The sequence below is a fragment of the Podarcis cretensis genome (assembly GCF_951804945.1).
Source record: "Podarcis cretensis genome assembly, chromosome: Z".
NCBI classification, from domain to species: domain Eukaryota; kingdom Metazoa; phylum Chordata; class Lepidosauria; order Squamata; family Lacertidae; genus Podarcis; species Podarcis cretensis.
The window spans coordinates 20712174-20734318 of NC_137184.1; the positions used below are offsets into that span (position 1 = coordinate 20712174).

General features: G+C 42.0%; 1 protein-coding gene across 9 annotated transcripts in view; it reads right to left on the reverse strand.

Annotated features, from left to right (window-relative positions):
• The window catches only part of LOC307207422 (rho GTPase-activating protein 20-like), a 94352-nt gene that overhangs the window by 11007 nt on the left and 61200 nt on the right, over positions 1 to 22145 (reverse strand). For 8 of the 9 annotated variants that reach the window (XM_079961230.1, XM_079961229.1, XM_079961235.1 and 5 more), the window contains 7 exons: positions 15411 to 15560; positions 12116 to 12157; positions 10676 to 10760; positions 10047 to 10124; positions 8440 to 8506; positions 2180 to 2368; positions 1128 to 1303 (listed from right to left, as the gene is read on the reverse strand). In XM_079961230.1, the coding sequence (XP_079817356.1) occupies positions 1128 to 1303; positions 2180 to 2368; positions 8440 to 8506; positions 10047 to 10124; positions 10676 to 10760; positions 12116 to 12157; positions 15411 to 15560 (787 nt within the window). The other variant, XM_079961237.1, reaches the window with a different exon arrangement.

A 22145-nucleotide genomic window follows, 5' to 3' on the forward strand; every position in this document is an offset into this window, starting at 1 on the left:
TACAAAAGGCAGTCTGCAATTTCAGCAGAAGCCGTTCGACTTCTAAGGTCTGTTCGAAAACAGAAGCAATTACTTGCTGGTTTTCGGTGTTCAAAAACCAAAACGTTCAGCTTCTGAGATGCTCAAAAAATTGACGTTCCACTGTACAGTGGTATCTCGATTTTTGAACGTAATCAATTGCGGAAGACCGTTCGAATTCTGAAATGTTCAAAAACCGAAAACTCAGTAGCCGACAACTAAGCCTCAGGATCTTGCACTCAGCGGAAGCTGCATGGCATGTTCGACTTCCGAGGCGTGTTTGGAAACCGAAGCATTTACTTCCGGGTTTACAGCATTTGAAAACCGAACTGTTTGTCAACAGAGATGTTCAAAAACTGAGGCATCACTGTATTATAAACAGTTATAGAGTCATAGATATGAAAGGGGTCCTAAGGGTCCTCTAGTCCAACTCCCTTTGTATTTGATTTTCTTCAGTAATGTTTATCCTGGGTTATTTTATTTGATCTTTTAATGTGTTGTAAACTGCTTTGAGATTTTTTTCTTAGAAATATAAAGCAGTATAGAAATGAAATTATTGTTAATAATAATAATAATAATACTAACAACCATAATAAACCACTCTGGGAATTGTCACTATGTGAGGGGAACAGGGGTCTCTTAATAACCACTGTTGTGTAGTATTAGACCAGGATCTGGTTCAAATCCCCACATGGCTATGAAACCCACTCACAGTGTGACCTTGAGCCAGTTGCTGCCTCTGTCAGCCTAACCATCCTCACAGTTGATGTGGAGATTAAATGAGGATGGGGAGAGCCATGTATGCCACCTTGAGCTCTTTGCAGAAAAAGGTGGGGCATAAATGCAAACAACAACAACAACAAACTCTAAGCGCCAACCACCACCACCTCTAAGCGCCCTTAACAAACTACAGGTACGAGGATTTGGGGTAAAGCCATGACTGTTTGAAGTGGTATGATACTGCTTTAAATGTATAGTGCAGATAGGGCCCAAGCCACCTTCACAGCCTTCTTCCCATGCATCTAAATATGCACTGACACAGTGAACAAAAGAGTAAAGAAGCTATTCTGCAGAGGCACCCAAACAACATCCCTGGGTCCCCATCTTACCATAATTGGCTTGGGGAGGTTTCCATCAGGACACAATGATTCCAGGGACAGGCCAAAAAGCTTCCTCGAGGTGGTCGGAGACTGTGATACTGGGCTGCCAGTTGGGGTGCTGGTGCTTCGGCGGAGTGCCCAATCGATCAAAGATTTCTTCCTCTTGGTGTGCTTTTGTACCTTTTCTGAAAGAACAAATGCACCTCAGGTTTCAGGGCATTCCCTTTCCAAGGCAAGGTTCATGAGGTACAAACTGGGTACCAGGCAGGCAATTCGGAGCAATTAAGAAGTGGGACTGCTGATCTTCCATGAACTTCCAAACGTCCTCTCCTTCCCCTGCTGTCCATCCTGGCTGAGCAAGCCTTTTCTCCTTGTCTTCCTTCTGTCTCTTCTGCCCTCAACATACACTGCTAACCCCAACAAATGTAGATCGTAATATATCCATCAAAGCACTAGGCCTTATGCCCATAATACCTGAGAGGTATTGCTTTCTAATAAAGCAGAATGATGGGCAGCTATTAGAAATGAGGCAGGGAGGTCTCTAAGATCTTTATGCAGAGAGATGGAACTGTTTTGTGAACTACTGGAATGCATTATATATAAATGAGGGACTAGAAAGATATTCGCTTGCGGGAGGGGTGTTCAGTCCTCCCACCCCAAAAACAGCAGCAACTCATTTCGCTGATTGAATCTTCTAGTTCCTGAAGCAGTTATTAGCCTCCACTAGGGAAGGAGGACAAATTGCCAACCTCTGCCTTCCCCCTTTATCCTTTTCCTGCTCCTCAACTATCTCCATTAACAATATTTGGTGATTTGATAAACCAATAAGGTGTTTAATAACATTTGACAATTTTATTGCCTTAATAAAATAATATTGTTGTGGGGCGCCAAATTTTACTCTCAAAGTAAAATTTCAGAAACAAAAATTAGCCCAGAGTTCAAACAGTTGCATCTGAATTTACTGGATTCCTAATTAGTGAGAAAATTCATGTTGGTACTAAATTTCTGCCCACAATTAAAACAGTAGGCCACAAGCTAGCAATTCGGGACTATATTCTTACCTCTTTGCAGCTGCTCTGGAGCTTGGTGTCTGAGTTTCAGGATGAACTGGCATTGCCTATCCCTGGGGAGCTGGTCCAGGATGGAATTTCCATAATAATCAGTGAGCAGCATTCTGTTGTCAGTATCTTGTGGCTGGTGCATGAAGTCTTCGAGGCAGCTGAGAATAATGCTGAAGGGTTGCTCATGGCCTGTTGCAACGACAAGAGGTGTTAGCTTCTGAAAACAGTCAAGGCGCTAGCCCTGACCATGCTTAAACCAGCTGGACTTACGAAATTAAATGCATTGAAAGAACTTGCCTGTCAAGACGAGGGATGGAAAGACCTTTCTACAGTGGTACCTCGGGTTACATACACTTCAGGTTACATATGCTTCAGGTTACAGACTCCGTTAACCCAGAATTAGTACCTCGGGTTAAGAACTTTGCTTCAGGATGAAGAACAGAAATTGTGCAGTGGCGGCGCAGCAGCAGCAGGAGGCCCCATTAGCTAAAGTGGTGCTTCAGGTTAAGAACAGTTTCAGGTTAAGAATGGACCTCCGGAACGAATTAAGTACTTAATCCGAGGTACCACTATATTTCAGATCTCTCAGTTTCTCATTTTTATAACCTTAAACTCAATTCCCTGAATATCTGCAGCAATTTGCAATTAAAAAAAAGTCCTTACAAAAATTATTTAGCATTTTAATGCAGATTTCCCCAATACATGCATTTTTGTATGCAGTTTTAGCTACACATTTCTTGCAAGCAACTTCTAGCATGTTGTATGATATTTTCACCATATATTCCATTTTTATGCATGCTCTCTCCTAATACAGTGGTTCTGGTTTGTGAACATTTTTCAGAAGCTGAACATCTGACGCAGCTTACGTGGCTTCTGATTGAGTGCACGAAACTCCTGCAGCCAATCAGAAGCCACACCTTGGTTTTTGAACAGTTCCGGGAGCCAAATGGACTCCCAGAATGGATTAAGTTCAACAACCAAGGTACCAATGTATATGCATTTTTGTAAACACAGTTTAGTTGGAAAACCGCACCTCAAAATTTGGACATGTACAGATTTCTAAGGAAGATCCCATGCTTTCATTCCCATATTGTTTAGGAAAGTAAGAATTTGACAATTTCCCTTCAAATGAGAACAAAGGGCTTATTACGGTATGTGTTATAAGAATTTTAAGGTCTTAGATATATAATAAATGTTCATAAATGTACCAAGCAAAGACATGCATAAATATATAAACCACATGTCTGCAGCAGCACAGAAATACAGCCCTGAAACCATTTTGACTCCCAAACTGACCAAATGTTTCTCTGCAAGGAGGGTGAGGGTGAGGGAACCTTCCCATTGTCTTGGGAATTAAGTGATTACCATCTCAAAAGAATGGCCAGACTACCAGGAAAGGCAATCAGATAAGGCATTATCAGATAACCTGGCAGACAGAAGATAAACAAAGCACTCAGAATTCTGTTGTAGACCGCCTTTTCTATGAAGTAGGTATGATGTATCTGGGGGGTGGTCTTGGTCTACACCCCTTCTGTGATGTATGAATGATGTTTCTGGTTGTGGTCTAGAGCTCCAGGGCAGGGAATTTCAAAATGTCTCTATAAGGGGAGGCACACCTATGTTCTGGGTCCACTTCCACTCTCCTGTGTGTGAAGGGAGCACCCTGTTGCAACAGCGTTAATAAAGATCAGGCTTACTAGATGCTTTGCTTCTCAATATTCTCTGGTTAGCCTCTGTTATTTTCTCCTACCGATGGAGAACCTACAAAGGACTCTATAAGGGCTCTTGTGTACCCCATAAGGGATCAAGACCAGATTTTGTTTATAACATATGCACACTTTTCTTTTGTCCTCTGCTTTCCAGGTACAGGTCTGTGCTTAAAAGCTCCATGTCCAAACATTGGGGGGGGGGGGGTTTGCCCTGGAGTTTCCCCCCATCCCTCACTCTTTAGTGCTCATTCAGAGGAGTCAGGTTTTCTGCAGATTGCCATTTGCTCCAATTCATATTTAAAGAGCAGATTTTCACTGGAAACGCTCCAGGGCAAAAAGAAGGGCACTCAGACACAGAGCCTAGAAAGAGTAGATGAAAGATGAGTGTGGATAAGCCCTGAATCTAATTTATCCTCCAGTCCCTAGTCAAGACTCAGATCCACAGTGGGTCAATGACTGGCCTGGGGGTGTTAGTTGGAGAAGAATCCTGTGCCCACCAACCACATCTAGCCAAAGGAAGAAATTGTGGAAATATCCTTCACACCAGACATGGGATCATCCCTTACCTGTAAAGGAAGTAATACAGCATGGCAGGTCTATTCCTCACACTAGACTTTGATCTAATTTTCATTGGTGAAATTTTGTGGGGTGGGGGGATCCCCTGTGGGCTACATAGTAGGATATAAATAAACAAACCTTAAGCCCATCACAGATGTGACATGGTTAGCCATCCAAAGGAAAGGGAATCTGAAGGAGGAGGAGGGTGGAAGGGGGCTCTGACCCCAAATCTGCTGAACCTGCTTTAAAAGGCTTTGACATCTCCCACAGCCTGAGAGAAGCAACAGTGAAAGGGTTTTGGCTCCTCTGAAAGAAGTTAACTGAAAAGTCTCAAGGAAAAGGCTGCTCTTGTCAACATTCCCAAACAGCCTTCATCAAAAGTTCTGCTCTCATTTTAGTCCCATTTTGACCAGAAAGCCCAACCCTAAATACGATACTGTCATTATGTCACATGTAATAATAGAAATTGTTATGAAACACTATGGGAAAAAGTTGAAAAGACATGCCCTATACTCTCAGCCAAAGTAAATACTCTGTGTAATGTTATTTGTACATCTAAACTTGCATCATTTTCTGATATGTGCCAATGGCAAAAAAATCCAAAACACTTTTTGCCTTCATAGGGCATTTATTATTATTATTATTATTATTATTATTATTATTAAATAATTTAAAGAAAAATATTGTGTTGATCTTAATTTCCTGATGCCTATTTCTGAAATCACTCCCTGTTACCAGTCATTTAGCCTCAGTTCAAACCCAAGCATTTATTTAGGCTCCTTAAAGGCAGCGCAAAGCTGTTTAGGAGCTAAATGGATTCATTTATTCTTTTACCAAGAAAAGCAGCAACATCTGAATAGACAGCGCACTATGTATAGAATGTTCCATTGTATCTATTTCAGAAATCCATTGAACTAGGATACAATGTTTAACACAATGAAGCAGAAGCTGCCAGCCATGTGTGAAGTAGCCGTGACAAATTCTATGCTAGGGATCATTAGGAAACAAATTGAAAATAAAACTGCCTGCATCACAACGCCGTTATACAAACTGATAGCGTGACCACATTTGGATTACAGTGTCTTTAGTTCTGGTTGCCTCCCCTCAAAAAGGGTATCGCAGAGTTGGAAAAGGTTCAGAATAAGGCAACCAAAATGATCGAAGGGATGTAGCAACTATCCTAGGAAAAAGGTTGCAGCATTCGGGACTTTTTAATTTAGAGAAAAGGCAAGTAAGAAGCGACATGATAGAAGTTTATAAAATGATGCATGGAATGGAGAAAGGGGATAGAGAAAAGCCCCCCTTCTCTCATAACATTAGAACTTGTGGATGTCCATTGAAGCATAAAGTTGGAAGATAAAGTTGACAGATAAAGAGGACATTTTCACGCAGTGCAGAGTTAAACTATGGAACTCACTCCCACTGGAGGCAGCGATGGCCAACAACCACTTAGGTGGTTTTAAAAGAAGATCAGCCAAATTCATAGGAGGAGATGGCTGTCAATGACTACCAGTCATCATGGCTATGCTCTCTCTGTGTGGTTGGAAGCAGCAAATGCTTTTGAGTACCACATGCTGGAAACTGAAAGAGGGGAGGGAGCTGTTGTGCTTGGGTCCTGCCAATGTGAGATTAGGATGCTGGACAAGATGGGCCATTGGTCTGATCCAGCAGGCTCTTATGTCCTTACAAACTCCATCTGAATTAAATACCAGCCTATCATACTTGAAATAATATCTTGAAATATCAGCTGGAATTCTTTAACAGGAGAAATAAACAAGCTGAAGATTCCACGCTCATAATGGGAAGATGGATGTTTGCTTATTTAAACAGGAGTAGTTGATTAAGGGAAACAACATTTTTCCTCCCGCAGCATCTCTGAAGGCATTGTTTTCCTTGCAAGTTTGAATTTCATAGCTCTTGTCTAAGTTGGTGTGGGAAGCATGGTGTTAAAGATTTGGGTTGGGTGGGCTAAACCCTAGAAATTAATAAATGGTAGGATTTTGATTATTTGGGATGTGAAGGGAGAAATACAAGCTGCAAAGGAATTCCTGAGCTAGCCAATGCAAAACAACCTGGCCAAGCTAGGGCTATTAAAAACAATACAACACTGTTGAGGGCCATTAGCAGTACAAGAAAACTGACCTTCCCCTTGCTCTGAGGTGTGAACAGAGTCTGGGATTTGGAAGGTTGTCAGCGTAACTGGGTGTGAGGTGACAGGAAAAGAGGGTTGTTTAGCAAGGTTTGCTGGGAAGAAGAAGGGGAGAGAAGAAAGACTAGGATCCATCTTGGGCAGGTTGGCTGAAGGCTGGCTGGGAGAGATGCCTTGTACTTCAGGGCTGCACTGCTGTGGGAGACAAGTTCTGCTTCAGATGACCATGCCATAAGTTCTGGACTCCCTCCATGCAGACTGAAGGTGTAAATAGGTGAATAAACCATTTTTCTCAAAGCTATGACAGTCTCTGCCATGTCTCAATTTTCCAAAGGACCACAGACCCTGGGTGAGAGCCTGGAACCCCTTGGAGTCTTGTAGAAAGTGGGGGGTGGCACCTAACTTTTATAACCATATGTTTGGGTTGCTTTAGGCAGAAGGTTTGGATCTGATTCTTCTTTCACTCAGGGCTTGTCCACACTTCTGTTTGTCCTGGATTCCCTTCTACTTGTCCCATGGTTTCTGGGCATGGCTCCAAGAGGTTCTTCATTCACCCTGCCATTTCCCTGGAAAACCTGATGTTTACCACTGAATCAGAACTCATGTCAATCTGCAGAAAACCCTGATGGACTTTTACTCCGACTCAGTGGTAAACAGCAGGTTTTCCCAGGGAAAGCAGCAGGGCAAACGCACAGAAAGCCTGGGACAAATGGAAGTGTGGGAGAGCCTTCATTCAGAAAGGGCCCTGATGTGGCAAACCTGTATTTGGCTGTAGACCTTTAGACTGCAAGTGGGAGATCACATGGTGTAATGATGATACAGAACACTTCCTGCCACTTCCCAGAGGAAGGGTTGGTGGTGGTGGTGACTCCTTACTGGGGGCAGGACAGAGGCAATAGTGTATGGAAGTAACAGGAGGGTAGGTCCCGAACCAGTGGTTCAAGTTACAATAAAGGACATTCCAAACAGTTACAATACAGGACATTCTGACTTTTCTGCCAGTAAGAGCTGTTTGGAAGTGTAACAGACTCTCCTTTGAAAGTGGTGGGCTCTCCTTCTTTGACCGTTTCTAAGAAGAGGTTGGATGGCCATGTATGATTTTGCACGTTCTTAGACAGGAAGGCAAACATGGCCCAGGTGTTGCAGTTCACTGTTCATTTCTCTTAGTCATACATATGCTGTGAGATGGAATTCAGGCTTCCCCCTCAAACTCCTCCACTAAATGCCCTCACAAACACCCCTGTTTATACAAGTCCTGGCCACAAGAGCTTCATCTGCTGTATTTTGGTTTGGGTCCAACCCTCTGGAGCTGCAGAAAACAAGCTTGCTCCATCTTCCATGTGACAGCTCTTCAGATATTTGAAAAGGGGTATCATATCACCTCTCCATCTTCTCTTCCATAGGCTGAACATACCCAGCTCCCTCAACTGTTCCTCATAAGGCTTAGATTCCAGAACCTCGATCATCTTGGTTGCCCTTCTCTGCACATGTTCCAGCTTATAAACATCCTTCTTAAATTGTGGTGCCCAGAATTAGACACGGTATTCCAAGTGTGGTCTGGCCAAGGCAAAACAGAGCGGGACTATTACTTCCCTTGATCTGGACACTCAACTTCTGCTGATGTAACCTAGAATTGAATTAGGGTTGTTGTGTTTGTTTTTTTGCTGCTGCATTACACTGCCTCACAGAGTGCAATGTCCTGGATGATAAAAGGAACAACAATTTCACTCCACAGAAATGAAAGGGTAAGATGCCACTCACATCAGAAGGACTTACAAATATTCATTTTGACATTAATTAATACTGAATTATCCATGTTCACTCAAGAAAGCAAGAGCTCTTACCGATAAGTGGGTAAGCATTATTGTCCCTTCCTGGTATTACCCAAAGGAGATAGTCTCTTGGCCGGCCCTGTGGATTGAAAAACAGAAAGAAATGAGGTGGCAGAATGAAGGACTGGAGAAGCTGGGAAAAGGGGATGCAAAACAACAGAAGGGGATACCAGGCAATGAAGCCCAGGCAGCAGGTGGTGAAGGGAGGATCAGGAAATGCAGGGCTGCAAACCTGATGGAATACAACAGAGTGACCAGCATGTCTGACATTCAGAGGAAGCAGAACAGTACAGCTGAGGAAAGGGGAAGGCAGTCAGACAGAAAGAAGTCAAAGCTGAAACTTTACAGGAGCCTCCCCCAATCTGGTGCCCTCCAGATGTTTTGGACTACAGCTCCCATCAGCCCCAACCAGCACAGCCATGCATCTGGACAGCAGCGGCTTACATAAGAACATAAGAAGAGCCTGCTGGAGCAGACAAATGGCCCATCTAGTACCATCTTCTTCTCACAGTGGACAACCAGATGCAACAGTGGGAGGCCTGCAAGAGGAACCCAAGAGCAAGAGGACTCTCCCCTCCTGTAGTTTCAAGCAACTGGTACTCAGAAGCGTTACGGCCTCTGACAGTGGAGGCAGAGCACAACCATCATGGCTAGCAGGCAGCGGTAGCCTCCTCCTCCTTCTCCACCACGAATTTGTCTAATGCTCTTTTAAAGCCATCTAGGTTGGAAATGGAGGCAATATCCACACAAAAGACTTGAAAAGCATGCGAGTCAGGCCAATGAACATGTCTTGAGTCATTATATACATGGCACATTTTAGCACACCACAGTCTAATTATAAACTAGTATATTTTGCCTAGGTGGCAAGGGAAGAGGCCAGTGGCTTTCAAACTCTTCTTTTCTCAAGGAACCCCTGTACATTATAGAGGGATTCTGGGACATGCTCCAGAGCAAAGGGTTTGACCACGAGTAACAGCCACTTGCTCTGTATGAATGGAGAATTCACCCTTGTGCCTCCCAGACTGCCTTCCTTAGCAGTGGCAAAGTTTAGGTGTGATTTGGAAAGCAGGGGGAGAGAGTTTTAGGGAATCTTGACTGACATTACCAATTTTCTCATGGAGGAATGCTTGCAAAGCCAAATAAATCAATGGCTTTGTCTACAACTTGCAACACTCATGTCTTATACTAAGGGGTGAAACCCAAGCATTCATGTGAATATGTTGGTCATATAAGAACCAATCTGTATTTTACAACCCTACAGTTGACATAATTATGTATTTATCAAAATCATGCATATTCACTTTTAGTGCTTATTTTCCACTCCTTCTCAGAACCCAGTATACCCCCCAAAAATAAAATGCATACACAGTAAGTCTAGATAAATAATATCCTGTTCATTAATACCTCCTTAATTTTTTTAAAATGTAGAATGCAAAAGCATGTGGCCCAGATCCCTTCTCCAGTCTATTTGCTTCTTGGGCATGAGTGGATCCCTTGTCTCAGTTACACTTAGGAAAGCTCAAGTGACCTCATCTTCCCACCTCCCGCCTCACAGCTAGTAAAAATAATAATGCAGTACTGCTGAGCCATTTCTAAAAGGAAATAAATTTTGCACTTACAGGAAGTCCCAGCTTCTCAGTGGTCCTCTTGATGACATGCTCTGCTGTTTCTACATTGGAGACGATTATTGCAGTGCTCTTGACACAAAGAATAAAAAACACATTTAGGTTCTGCTCAGGTAACATAGAGCCTTAAAACTACTGTAGATTGAAAATCAAGACTAAGCACTGCCACATACGGCGGTACTGAAGAACAGGACCAACCTAATAGGCCAGGCTATGGGACGCAGGTGGCGCTGTGGGTTAAAGCCTCAGCGCCTAGGGCTTGCCGATCGAAAGGTCGGCGGTTCGAATCCCCACGGCGGGGTGCGCTCCCGCTGCTCGGTCCCAGCGCCTGCCAACCTAGCAGTTTGAAAGCACCTCCGGGTGCAAGTAGATAAATAGGGACCGCTTACCAGTGGGAAGGTAAACGGCGTTTCCGTGTGCGGCTCTGGCTCTGGCTCTGGCTCTGGCCAGAGCAGCGATGTCACGCTGGCCACGTGACCCGGAAGTGTCTCCGGACAGCGCTGGCCCCTGGCCTCTTAAGTGAGATGGGCGCACAACCCCAGAGTCTGTCAAGACTGGCCCGTACGGGCAGGGGTACCTTTACCTTTTTAATAGGCCAGGCTATTTTTCCCACTGTTACTCACAGAGGAGCTGTGGTCACCGTCCATCAACACAATCTGCATGGGTATGCTTTTGGGATACTCAGTCTGCTTCACTTCATTGATGTGCCTATAATTCATAAATTTACCATTAAGAAAATAAACCACAAGGTGAATAGTTACTGGGGCATGCAGAGAAAGGCACTAAAAACACTGCTACAGACCATTTTGGGGAGACTAACTTTTTGGGGTGGGGTTGATTTCATTCAAGCATCTCCATGTCATTTAAGTCCTGTGCACACTCAGCAGCTCCCTTCAGAGGTTCTAACACAGGGGTGGAGAACCTCAAGCCCCGAGGACCCTACTCAGCCCACGACACCTCTCCTCAGGTTGTACTCCTCAGAGCAGTCCTGCATCAAGAACATTTACCTGGCTGGAATGTGGTCCTGGGGCCGTGATAATGCTTTACACATGTGTGGGTATGTGGGTATGTTCAAAATCTCTGATTTCTGTGTGCCAGGAATGTAACCTACTGCACAATGGTAAAGCCCTGCCCACTTTCATTTCTGGCCACGCCCAGCCCTGGCATGCAGCTACCCACACAGCAGGAGTGTAGCTTTCAGGTTGAAAATGGTTCCTGATTCCTGTTTTAATGGATGCATGTTAGTCTAGGGTGCTGCCTGTCACTGCAATGCCACCCTTCCCATGTGTTTCCTATGTGGCAGTAGCTAAAAAGATGTCCTCCTAATATTGTGGAACTACAACTCCCATCTTCCCTGGGGGCTGATGGACATTGGCTATCCTGGTGAATGAACACCTGAAAAGTGGCTAAATGGGATCAAAGTAGAACACTGATAAAGTATAAGACAGTACTCTCTGAGGCACACTATAGAACCAACACATTCCCTCCTCCCTCTTCCAGTTGGCTTATCTATCTATCTATCTATCTATCTATCCATCCATCCATCCATCTATCTATAACTTTTGTACCCAATTCTTCAGTCAAAAAGGTTCCCACAGCAGCTTACATTCAAAACAGCCTGCAGGCTTACAACCTAAAAACCAAAAAGCATGACATACAAGGAAAAAGGGATGGGGAGGGAAGAAGAAAATTAAATTTCAAACTCAGTATTGATTTCTAAACAGTTGGAACAGTTCAGGGGCAGGAGGTGCCTGATGGATCTGGGCTTTTGGCAAAGCTGATGGAATGAGCCTTCTGCTTCCCACTTCTCCCACTGAGTCAGCCTGAGGGAATGGCAGTTGCCCTCTGGTGCGAAGCTGAGGGGAGATGAGGCCTGATGGGGCTGGCCTGCCACAACGGAACTGATGGAGGTAGCCCTGCTTCTAGCCTACTTTCATGGGGAGCAAGCAGCAACCATGGCAAGGGCCACTAGATGCCACAGGCAGGCCACCATGGCACAATGCCACTCCTACCTTTACGCCACGTGGCATCCTTGCTGCAGACAAAAAGAATGCAACTCTTACCACAGCAGTGTTGACATCCACCTGTCCTTCACTTCAGGCGATCTGAAAATGAGTAGTAAACACAATGGTAAGAAAGCATCAAAAGTCCTCTGGCTGCAACAGGGGTGGGGAACAACTGTGGCCTCAGGGGCCAACTGTGGCCCTTGGGACTCTCTCTATGCTATTCCCCCTCCAGAGGCCCCACCCCTTGCCAGGCCCTGCTCCTCAAGTGCTTTTGCATTGGTGAACTGTGATAATGTCTCAGAGGATGAGATGTGTGTGCCTAAGAACATGAGAAAAGTTTGCTAGATTAGGCCAATGGCCCATCTAGTCCATCATTCTCTTCTCACAGTGGCCTTCCAGTTCCCTGTGAGGGACAAGCAGACAGGATTTGAAAACAATAGCACTCTCCCCCTCCCATGGTTTCCATGACAGCACAAGAAGAGCCTGCTGGATCAGGCCAAAGGGGGCCCATCTAGGCCTGCATCCTACTCTCACAGTGACCAACTAGGTGCTCATTGTGGGAAACCCTTGAGCAAAACCCAAGCAGAGGAGCACTTGAGTTCTTCCTGAGGTTTCCAGCAACTGGTATTCAGAAGCATTACTTCCTCCAACCATGGAAGCAGAGCTTGGCCATCATGGCTAGCAGTCACTGATAGACTTATTCTCCATGAATAGAAACCTCCTCCGTAGAAATCTCCGTCTTGTCTGGCTGGATTGTAGCCTTCCATATGAAGGGTAAAAGTCACATTCATTGCTCCATCCACTTTTGCCTCTAGCCCTGCCTGCCAGTGGCATGCGGCCCCCAGAAGATGATCAAGAGAATAATGTGGCCCTCAGGTTGGGGAAGTTCCCCCCCTTTCTTTGTCCACACTGCCATAGATGATATACAGAACTATAAATCACTGTCCCTTCTGACAAAGGCCCAATACAAAAGCACAGCCCCTTCCTGTTCTATTTTAGTAAAATAATTTTCTTGTGCTGCTGAGCTCAATTTCCTGGCGAAGCGAAGCGAGGCTCTGATAAGTGGGCGGATGGCAAGTGCCTTATTCTGACGTTTGAAGCAAGCATCTTTTTCATGTTGGGCAACGGCCTCTAATTAATAACTTGCTTTGTCTGCTTTCCTTGCCTTGCAATTCTTAGAAACTATTTCCCTGTAATGACGTTAGAGATACAGAACCTGTACCAAGGTTTGCCCAAACATATATTGGCTGTAAAAAGCAAATGTTAAGAGTCGTCATTCTTCTAGTCAGGTATCCTGCAATGCGTGGCAGAACAAAGTCAATTGAAGACTCCCCAATAGCCTGAATGGCCAATAGGAAATCACCGTATTTTTCGCTCTATAAGACGCACCAGACCACAGGACGCACCTAGTTTTTGGAGGAAGAAAACAAGAAAAAAAAATATTCTGAATCTCAGAAGCCAGAACAGCAAGAGGGATCACTGCGCAGTGAAAGCAGCAATCCCTCTTGCTGTTCTGGCTTCTGGTATAGCTGCGCAGCCTGCATTCGATCCATAAGATGCACACACATTTCCCCTTACTTTTTAGGAGAGAAAAAGTGAGTCTTATAGAGCAAAAAATACAGTATTTCCTGGATGAGATGAGGAAAGAAATTTTACATTTTTAGCTTCAATCAGGAAGATATTGAGGGGGGCAAAGGGCAAATGTTAGCCAACCTTGTTTGCTGAAGCAGGAATAAAGGGCTGATCCACACCATATATTTAATGCATATATTTAAACATGACCCTCACCAAATACCATGGGAACGGTAGTTCTTAACTGTGTGTAGCTATGAGTGGGAAAACTACAGCTCCCATGAATCTTTGGGGGGAAGCCATTGGCTTTAAATATATGGTGTGGATGTGATGGAATAGTGACTTAGTAAATTAAAGGTATTTACTTTCTGCATTAAGAACATTAGAGCTATGAAGCTGGATCAGGCCAATGGCCCATTTATAGTCCAGCATCCTGTTCTCTTAGCAGCCAGCCAGATGCCTGTGGGAAACCAGCAAGCAGGACCTGAGCACAAGAGCAACTCTCCACTCCTGTGTTTCCAGCAACTGGTATTCAGAGCCATACTGCCTCTGACCCTGGAGGAACAGCACAGCCATTGTACTAGTGCCTTTGTTTGTCAAATCCTCTATGAAGGTGTCCAAACCCCTTTTAAAGCCATCAAAGTTGGTGGCAATCACTCCATCTTGTGGTAACAAATCCCATAGAATAGCTATGTGAAGAATTAGTATGTGAAGGAGGGAATGTTGTCTATTTTCAGATAACACTCTCAGCTGGGTGCAGCTTTCCCCCATCAACACCCAACAGAAGGTGTAGTCCAACCATATCTGGAGGGATACAGGCTGGGGAAGAAAAATTACAGAGCATGTATACTTTGTGCATTTCTGTTATGAAATTAGCCACGAAATGGACAAATAGGCACAATCATTTCAAAGGTCAAATGGCTACAGGAATCGCATCGCAAAAGGGAAAAGAGAAAGATAGAGCAAGCATGACGCCGAAATATTTGACAAATGAGAAATCATAAATTGACACATAAAGTTGTCTAGAGGGACTAAAAAGAATGATATGTTGGTTTGATTGATTGGGTCAGATTGGTCTGATTTTGTAACGTGTGAGAATAAGAAAACTAAGGATGCAATGCAGCTATCTCAGGATGCTACTCTGAGGTACTCAGCATTGTTTATTTATGCTGTAACAGTAAAAATCATAGTAAGAATGGTTATCTTTATACTGTTCTTTGAAGACAGTAATCCTTGTGTGATTTTTGATGTGTCCAGAACTGAATTTTATTTGTATTTTAAGTCATGTTCATGGTATGTTTCAAAGGATGTAAATGAATGAATGAATGAATGAATGGTTGAATTTTGAGATTTATCCTCATGCAGGAAATCTCAAACATTTCAAAGGAAGCTAAATTACCATTCAATCCTTAGTGAATCTCCATGTTAATAATACTGGTCCAAACTGATGTTGTTAACTCTTTATTCCTGTTGTTGTTGCCATCGTAGTTTTGCCATTGACAGCTTTTGACCTGTCTCAAATTACTGCTTATATATTCTGTTGTTTAAAATTATCATAAGCTACTTTGAGCTACTTTGGGAGATAAATTTTTGTGGGAGATAAATTTTGTAAATAAATTAGCCAAACAAAGTAAGTAAGATTGGGAAACATTCTTAGTGAGTGAGGGGTGGTGGAGGTCAGCTTCTACATCTCTGTGTTGTCATCAGATGTTGTTTAAGGAAAATGTGAAATGATTTGGGGCGGGGGGGATAGATGATGAATTCTGAGAGAAGGTGTTACCTATAAGTGACAACAAAGTTGGTGGTGGGCCAGCCAATCACAAAGGAGGTCTCATGGGTGAATCTTTTCTCCGACACTTCACTGAGGCAGCTGCCTGTCCACACCTTAGTCAGGTGCACCTGCTTCTTCACTTTCAAGTTGGAGGATGACCTAGATCCAAAGCCAGAGACAGGTTATGTTAAGAATGCTGGCAAGAGGAAGACGGCATGTGGTGCCCATGTCTTCTTCTGCATCCTCACCATAGACCTCTCCACCATTTATCTTCACTTCTCCTGAATTATGACCACTGTTGAACCACCCTTAAGGGGAAAGAGAAAAATTTGATTGAATTTGCCTTAAAGGTAAACTTTCCTGATTCACTCTTCCCAAAACAATATGTGACAAAAACACACACCCATCCTACAAAATTCTTGACACAACTTCCCCATGGAAAAATCTGGAGAGTCTTATTTGATTAGAGATTTTAAAATGCATCACAGACTTTTTCTAATTGCTGGTTCCAACTGCTGACACACTTTCCCCCCAAGAAATGACAGACATGCTGCTATTGTTGTTGCTTACTGTTGTTGTTTTTTAAATTACATGTGAAAAAGCAATATAATATATATTCTTTTAAAAACAGAATGCAGTTAAAAAAGAAGAATTACACTTCTCTGAATTTTGTGCTGCAAGTTCTCCAATCAAATAAGGTACACAAAAACTCACATTTTAATGGAAAATGTGAACAAATGCATATGTTAATGAAAACAACATTTAAAAGTGCATTACAATAGGGGGGTTGTTAATAAAAATATGCATTACTAGGGCAAAAATGCATACAAGTTGTGTATACTGTATTAGGAAAATTATACATTAAAATACAGACAAAGTTTTATGAGGACTTTTAAAAGCAGCAACTTGGAAACAGATGTGCAAATGCAGAGAGACCTGAACTTAAAGACTGGATAAATGAGAGATGAAGAGAAACTGAAACTGGCAGGTTCATTCATCCCTAACATTCACCAATGAAGTCACACTCCTTGTTAGCAGGATGGACCCACAGATTTATGAATGGGAATGGTTGTTGTTGGGGTCAGGAATCAGAGGCCAGAAATTTCCTCCTTATGAGAGAAAAGACTCCAGTGGAGTAGTCAACTCCCAAATCTACACAGCAGGCAGTGAAAGCTGTTTTCTTCCAGCATAATTTTAAAGAATGTATTATGTTTTAAATTGTTGCTTTTTAATAGTGTACGATCTGTTCATTCTTGTAAATTTTCTGTTTTATTTTACCATATCATGACATTCTTTGAGCACAATTTTTTCGTAGAATGGTGAGATATAAATTACTGTAACAAATAAAACAAATGATAAAATAGTCACAATTATTTGTTCTGTTGCACACCAGTAAAACGGGACGCGTGTGGCGCTGTGGGTAAAACCTCTTTTTTTTTATAATAATTTTTATTAATTTTCCACACAAATAATAAAGAACAGTATAAAACAATACAACTTCAAGCTCATCAGTTCATATCCTTCTTTCTTTGACTTCCCCATACCTCCCCATCCCTGCATCCTTGTTTAATAATTCTTTAGCAACCCTTAGGTCCTTTGTCTTAATTCCCTTTCATAAAAATTTCTTAAGTTTTTTGTTTACTGCTGCAATTCTTTACTTCTTACCCCCTGACATCTTAACACTCCTCAATTTTACAATTATTTTTAAGATATATTTTGAATTTCTTCCAGTCCTCTTCCATTGTCTCTTTCCCCTGGTCCCGGATTCTGCCCGTCATCTCAGCCAATCCCATAAAGTCAATCACCTTTGTTTGCCATTCTTCCAGAGTAGGTAGTTCTTGCGTCTTCCAATACTTTGCCAGTAGAATTCTTGCTGCTGTAGTGGCATACATAAAGAAAATCCTATCCTTCCTTGACACCACTTGGCCCACCATGCCCAAAAGGAAAGCCTCTGGTTTCTTAGGAAAAGTCCACTTAAGGACCTTCTTAATTTCATTATAGATCATTTCCCAGAAAGCTTTAACCTTTGGGCAGGTCCACCAAAGGTGGTAGAAAGTGCCTTCAGTCTCATTACATTTCCAACACTTATTACTAGGCAAATGATATATTTTTGCAAGCTTGACTGGGGTCATGTACCACCGGTAGATCATTTTCATAATATTTTCTTTTAAAGCATTGCATGCAGTAAATTTAATACCGGTGGTCCATAACTGTTCCCAGTCAGCAAACATAATATCATGACCGATATCTTGTGCCCATTTAATCATAGCTGATTTCACCATTTCATCCTGTGTATTCCATTTCAACAGCAAGTTATACATTTTTGATAAGTTCTTAGTATTGGGTTCCAACAATTCTGTTTCTAATTTTGACTTCTCTTTCTGAAATCCTATTTTCCTGTCCTGTTTAAACGTCTCATTTATCTGATGGTAGTGCAACCAGTCTCGAACCTTAGGCTTTAATTTCTCATAACTCTGAAGTTTCACCCTTTCGCCATCATATTCTAAAATCTCATAATATTTTGGCCATTTAGAATCCATATTAAGCTTTTTTACTTCCCTAGCTTCCATTGGTGACACCCACCTAGGGGTTTTACTTTCCAACAAATCTTTATATCTGATCCAGACGTTATACAATGCTTTCCTTACAATATGGTTTTTAAAGCTTTTATACACCTTTACCTTGTCGTACCATAAGTATGCATGCCAACCAAAGCTATTGTCATACCCTTCCAGATCCAAAATGTCAGTGTTCTCAAGAAGTAGCCAGTGTTTCAACCAGCAGAAAGCTGCTGATTCATAATAAAGTCTTAAGTCCGGCAGGGCAAACCCCCCTCTATCCTTTGCATCAGTTAAAATCTTAAATTTAATTCTGGGCTTTTTGCCCTGCCAGACAAATTTTGATATGTCTTTCTGCCACTTCTTGAAACAGTCCATCTTGTCCACTATCTGCAACGTCTGGAATAAAAACAGCATTCTAGGCAATACATTCATCTTAATAGTAGCAATTCGGCCTAACAAGGAAAGTTTCAACCTTGACCATATTTCCAGATCCTTTTTAACTTCTGACCAACATTTTTCATAATTATCCTTAAATAAATTCACATTCTTAGATGTTAAGTTTACCCCCAGGTATTTTACCCTTTTTGTTATTTCCAAGCCTGTTTCATTCTGAAAGCTCTCTCTTTCTTCCATTGTTAAATTTTTTTCCAACACTTTCGTTTTTTGTTTATTCAATTTAAAACCTGCTACTCGACCAAATATTTCAATTAGTTCTAATACTCTTTTAGTACTAGTGTCTGGCTGTTGCAAAGTCAATACTAGATCATCTGCAAATGCTCTTAATTTGTAATGTCTAACTCCGACCTGGACTCCTTTAACCAACTGGTCCTTTCTAATCATGTTTAACAAAACCTCCAGGACTGATATAAAAAGTAAAGGGGATATTGGGCATCCCTGCCGTGTACCTTTTTCTATAGGTATTTCTTCTGTTACCACATTGTTTACAATTAACTTGGCCTTTTGTTGAGAATATATTGCACCTATACCGTTTTCAAAACCTTGGCCTACCCCCATCCCTTGGAGATTCTTTTTCATAAAAGTCCAACAGATATTGTCAAAGGCTTTCTCCGCGTCCACAAAAATCAGAACTGCTTTCCTGTTAATGTCAACATCCAGCAACTCCAAAATGTCTATAATGTTCCTCACATTGTCTGACATATGTCTACCTGGGAGAAAGCCTGTTTGGTCCTTATGAATCTCTTCTATCAACACTCTTTTCAATCTTTTTGCCAAAATGTCTGCAAAAATTTTGTAATCCACATTAAGTAAAGATATAGGGCGGTAGTTTTTGACCTGGTTCTTCTCAGTCTCTGTTTTCGGTATAAGTGAGATGAAAGCCTCTTTCCACGATTCAGGTGCCTTTTTCCCCTTCAAAATTTCATTGCAAACTTCCTTCAATGGTAGTATCAGCCATTCTTTCAGCATTTTGTAGTATTTGGCCGTCAGGCCATCTGGTCCTGGTGATTTTCCCAATTTCATATTTTGGATGGCACCCTCTATTTCTTGTTCTGTTATTTCCTCATTTAAGATCCTTTTACTTTGTTCTGGAATTTTTGGTAGACCGTATTTTCTGATAAATTCTTCTATTTCTTGTTCGTTGATTGGCCCTTGTGCATACAATTTCTTAAAAAAACTTTGAAAACAATTGTTTATCTCATTGGGTTTGTAGATAATTTTTCCATCCATTTCTAGAGTTGTTACAGTGTTCATTTTCTGCCTTTTTTTCAGTTGCCATGACAGAAGTTTCCCACATTTATCCGCTGATTCAAAAGTTCTTTGTCTCATTTGCTTTATCTTCCATTCTATTTGTTGGTTCATAAGCTCCATGTACTGCATCTGATAAAACTTTATTTCTCTCAAAATCTCATGGGACTTTGGTTTGGATCTCAGCTTCTTCTCTCCTTCTTTTATTTTTTCTAAAAAAATTTCCCTCTTCTCATTTTGTTGCTTCTTCTTTATAGAATTTTGTTGAATTAGGAAACCTCGCATCACGGCTTTGCTTGCATCCCAAATTATTCTTTTTTCCACATCTGTTTTCCTGTTGATCTCAAAGTAATCTTTTAATGTTTTAAGGGCCTTCTTGTGGATCTCTTCATCCTTAAATAGGGTGTCATTCATTCTCCATCTAAAGGATCCAGTTGTTGTTAGTTTCATCTCCATCTTCACCGCATTATGGTCGGAGCACGTTTTTGGACATATTTCTACTTTTTTTGTTCTTGACGCCAGACTGCTAGAAATCCAAATTTGGTCTATTCTTGTCCATGTCATTTTTGCTTCAGAGAAGAAAGTTCCCTCTCTCTCTAGAGGATTCCTTGTTCTCCAAATATCAATCAAGTCCATTGTTTCAGTCATTTCGAAAAAGGTCTTTGGTAGTCTCCCTTCTTTTGAAATCACTTGTCTCTGTGCTTTATCCATATTTGTTGAGACAACTCCATTCATATCTCCCATCATTAGGATTTTATAGTCTAAAAAGTCAACTAATGTCTCATGCAACTTCCTAAAGAATTCGGCCTTCCCCTCATTTGGGGCATATACTCCAACAATCAAAATCTTTTCTCCTTGAATTTGTATTTCAATTGCCAGGTATCTTCCTTGTTCGTCTTTAAATATCAATTTTGGAGCCAATTTTTCCTTTGCATAGATCACCACACCTCTTTTCTTTACTTTGTCTGATGAGATAAATTCTAGACCAAGTCTCTTATTTATCAGTAATTTCCTATGTATCCTGGCAATATGGGTTTCTTGCAAGCATATTATATCTAATTGTTCTCTCTTCAAAATGTGAAATACTTGTCGTCTTTTCCGAGGAAGGTTCAAGCCGTTACAATTCCAACTAAGGAGTTGCAGAGACATTTTGTATTTAAGTAGCTGTTCCTCCAACTGCTCCAAGCTTCTGCTCTTCCTCCGATGGTGGTGGTAAAAGTCCAAATGACAGATTTGCTATATCAGGTGGTTCCCCCTCCTCCACAGTTCCTTTCTGCAGATCCTCCAGGTATCTCTCCAGAAATTGTTCTTTGTCCTGAATTGTTTTTATTTTAATCTTCCTTCCTTTAAAGTTAAAGGACAATCCTTGTGGAAACTCCCATCTGAATGGTATGGTGTTTTTCTTCAGCAGGTCTGCTAGGCTTTTATAATATGTTCTCACCTCTAAAATATATTTGGGAATGTCCTTAAAAATCTGTATTTGACAGTTTTGGATCACCAGTGCCTTTTGATAATGCAAGTTCAATATTTTATCTCTTTCTTCTTTTGATCTCAATGTAATTAGACAATCCCTTGGTTTTTTATCCTGCTTTCTACCCAGTCGAAAGGCTGTTGTTATCTCAAATTCGTCCTCTTCCTCCCATTCCTCTTGCCAAAAAGCTATAATGTTCTCTGTAAGGAATTGCACAAGGTTGTCCCCTTCCCCTTCAGGAACCAATCTAAAAACCTCAGCGCCCAGGACTTGCCGATCGCATGGTCGGCGGTTCGAATCCCCACGGCGGGGTGAGCTCCCGTCTTTTGGTCCCAGCTCCTGCCCACCTAGAAGTTCGAAAGCACCCCCAAGTGCAAGTAGATAAATAGGTACTGCTTTATAGTAGGAAGGTAAACGGTGTTTCCATGTGCTGCGCTGGTGCTGGCTCGCCAGAGCAGCTTCGTCACGCTGGCCACGTGACCTGGAAGTGTCTCCAGACAGCGCTGGCCCCCGGCCTCTTAAGTGAGATGGGCGCACAACCCTAGAGTCCGACATGACTGGCCCGTACGGGCAGGGGTACCTTTACCTTTACCTTTTTACACCAGTAAAACCTTGCATAGGGAGAGACTGATGTTTTCCAAGTCTCCCCATTTCTGTTGGGGTCTGGCATTTCATAAAAGAGTCATTAGCCTTGTTGTGATTTTTCTTAGCAGTAGCAAAACTAATCTGGCAAAATATTGCACAATTTCTTTAATTCTGCTTCTCCCTCCCGCTCAACCCTATGCCCCTCATGTTCTACTTTCATAAGAATATTTGCTGCATTTTAACTTGTTTTATGAAGAAATCAGAAAGTCAGGACTTGACTATTTATTTATTCATTCTGATTTATAGCACATTTCTATCCTGCTGGTCCATTTCAGAAAATGGCTAGTTTTTAACAACAACAACAACAACAACAACAACAACAACAACACCCTAAAATATGAAGAAAAAGAACTTTAGAAACTT